The sequence below is a fragment of the Procambarus clarkii genome, chromosome 71 (assembly GCF_040958095.1).
Source record: "Procambarus clarkii isolate CNS0578487 chromosome 71, FALCON_Pclarkii_2.0, whole genome shotgun sequence".
In the NCBI taxonomy this organism is placed as follows: domain Eukaryota; kingdom Metazoa; phylum Arthropoda; class Malacostraca; order Decapoda; family Cambaridae; genus Procambarus; species Procambarus clarkii.
In genome coordinates, this window is record NC_091220.1 from 22,335,076 (window position 1) to 22,337,979 (window position 2,904).

Below are 2,904 nucleotides of genomic sequence, written 5' to 3' on the forward strand. Positions count from 1 at the left end.
TTATATATGGAGTGGAGCAATTGGCAGTCACTGATTTGTATATAGAAAGATATATTATGGAAAACAGTTGGATTTTTGACGAATATGTGACACCAGTTACCCTATACCTTAACTTTAATGAAACACTTTCAGAGATGAAACTTGTTTTTAAGAGTTTACAGCCATATTTATTAAAACTAGCCTCAAAAAATTCTAATGATCCATCAAATAGAAAATACTTATTATTCTTTAACCAACTTTGTCATAGAAAGGGAGGTGAACCAATCCTGAGACCAACATTCATTAAATAAAACAATTAAAAAAAATGTTTTTTTGTAAATAAATGTATATGTATGTGTTATTTTTACCTCTGTTTGGGTTTCAATCAGAGGGCATCAATTTCTCAGGCAGCAACAGGTACCACCTAGCGTTCATATTCATATGACAACCCAAGGCCAGCCATCACCACTTCAGTTGCAAGGTCCACCGCAGGTACAGTCACAGTTGCCTCCCCAGGGCCCACCTCAGGGCCCAGCTCAGGCACCAATGCTATAAAAACTCTAATCCGAAAAGTTAAAATGTCATCCTTACCACATTTCCATATCATATTTTTATAGGAGGGTGTAATTATTTATTTCTTATGTTTTCTCATTTGAAACTGTGTTTGGTTGAAGTTGTAGCTGGTTAGATACATTATCCAAATCTGTATCTACAGTATTTTTTAGTCCATCTGTGAGTGTGTTTTGACTCAAGGTTGTGCAGTGTTCTCGCAGAGTATATCAGAATCCTAAAACAAAGAAAAAAGTGTCCTTTTTTTGTAAGTAAGTATATGAAACATATAAATAAATAAATAAATAAATAAATAAATAGCATACACCTTAACCTTTTAAGTTAATGTGTTTTTTTTTTTCAGAAGATGGTTGAGAGGGAAAAAGGTAAGAAGATCTTTATGCAGAGGTGTGCACAGTGTCACACTGTTGAATTAAACGGCAAGCACAAAACTGGACCAAATCTAAATGGCCTCTTCGGCCGCCAAACTGGTCAGGCTTCTGGCTATATTTACACTTATGCCAACAAGGCCAAGAGTATCACGTGGGACAAAGATAATCTGGATATCTACTTGACCAACCCCAAGAAATTTATTCCAGGCACAAAGATGGTGTTCGTTGGTCTTAAGAAGAAGAATGAGCGTGCAGACTTGATTGCTTACCTGGAAACCTCCACCAAGTAGAGCAAGCATTAATATTTTTGTGGTCTCACCACTTTAAATCAATAAATCATCCTGCTATCAAAATTTACTAAAAAAAAAAAAAAAGGGGGCAGTAAAAATTACAAAACATTGCTCAAAGAGTGGAGGAGACAGCTGGTTGCCCGGAGTAGATGGTAGCAGTATCAGTTGAATTATATAAATATCAAGTAGTCGCAGGCTACTCTCACATTTTACATCCACTGACGGCCAACCAACACAAGCTTCGCTACTCTTCCATCCAATAGAAATTTAGTAGCCACATTCTTAGTAATATTTGGAATATTCAGGTGTACAAAGTGTGATGATATATGTTGTATTAGGCTAGGAAACCTTGACCGAATTTATCATTTAAATTCGGCGAAGAGCGAATTAATTGCTCGAATAGTGGCGAAAGAATACGGATCATTTTATGTAGAAAAGGTAAACCGCGTACTTTTCATAACCCGAAATCCCCATCTCTTTATGGACCTCATTCAAATGGGAGAAAAGGAAGAAATCTGTCATTTTATTATAGAAGACGAAGGTTTATCATCATCACCACCACCAATTTGTGAATTCCTTTTTGGATATTACTAGAATGGGATATTGGACCATGGCCTGCTTACGTAGAGCAATCAACACCAACCGTAATATTCCTCATTTATTTAAACTCCAATTAATCAACGAAGTTCAACGGAATCTAATGATTAGATCGTGGGAAAGAGTAGTGGCAGATGAATTGAATCAAAACAATTTTTCAAAAAAAAATCACCAGGCCTTAGAGAGAATATCATTAGGATGTTATGATTGGTTGTAACGGAATAAAAATCTGGAGAGGATTGAACAAACTGACAAAACCATTAAAAAATATCTCTCATCATTATTTCATGATAATTAAATTTAATGTGGGAATCATTAATATTATCATTTATTAACTTGTATAACTTATAAACTATAAATAATTATCTTATTAGATTATGTCTCAGGGGTAAATAATGTAATCCAGGAATTTTTTTGGTGTTAAATTTTTCATTATTTATATGTTCGATATCTATATTAATGAAAAGTTCCTCTTTTTTGTTCATATTTTTTAAAATCCTTTAAATATTCAATTCTAATACTTTCTCGAAATGATCTGCCCTAGCAACAAATAGGGAATTAATTATTGGCTAAGATTTATCGTCATATGAATTTTTTATTATATATTTGTGATAGAATTTAATCAAATAAATCCCAATAACATATGGTCTTTGTTTCAAGGTTATCTGACCATGGCATAGACAAACAAAGACTACTTTTTTTTTTCCGTGGCATAACGTGTCGATGTTAATGTACTATTAGATCAAAGATCAAAGTGACTGACTGAACTCTGGCCGATGGTAGATTTAACCAGTTCAGTTATCATTTTCTGCACTTCAGAAGAGTTCATCATTTGAATAAAAGGTTACTAAAATATGTTCTCGTTTTTGGTTAATGAATGGATGGATAGTTAGTGAAATTCTAAATTTTTATTACTTTTATACTTCTTGTCAATTTGTTTTTCCTAATTTGTGATAATATTTGCTGAAAACTTTGTTCTGGTTGAATCTATACTTAAATTTTTTTTCACACTCATTGTACATAAAGGGATTTACTCCTACTAACATTCGGAATACTCATTTGCACAAAGGTTTTAAAACCATGGTATCCATGTTTCC

General features: G+C 33.3%; 1 protein-coding gene across 1 annotated transcript; it reads left to right on the top strand.

Moving 5' to 3' along the window:
* The first annotated feature begins 420 nt into the window (after positions 1-420).
* On the top strand, positions 421-1,210 carry LOC138356293 (cytochrome c-like). The gene is made up of 2 exons (XM_069312266.1): positions 421-471; positions 893-1,210. The coding sequence occupies exons 1-2, from the start codon at positions 421-423 to the stop codon at positions 1,208-1,210; spliced, it is 369 nt and encodes a 122-aa protein (XP_069168367.1).
* The last annotated feature ends 1,694 nt before the right edge of the window (positions 1,211-2,904 follow it).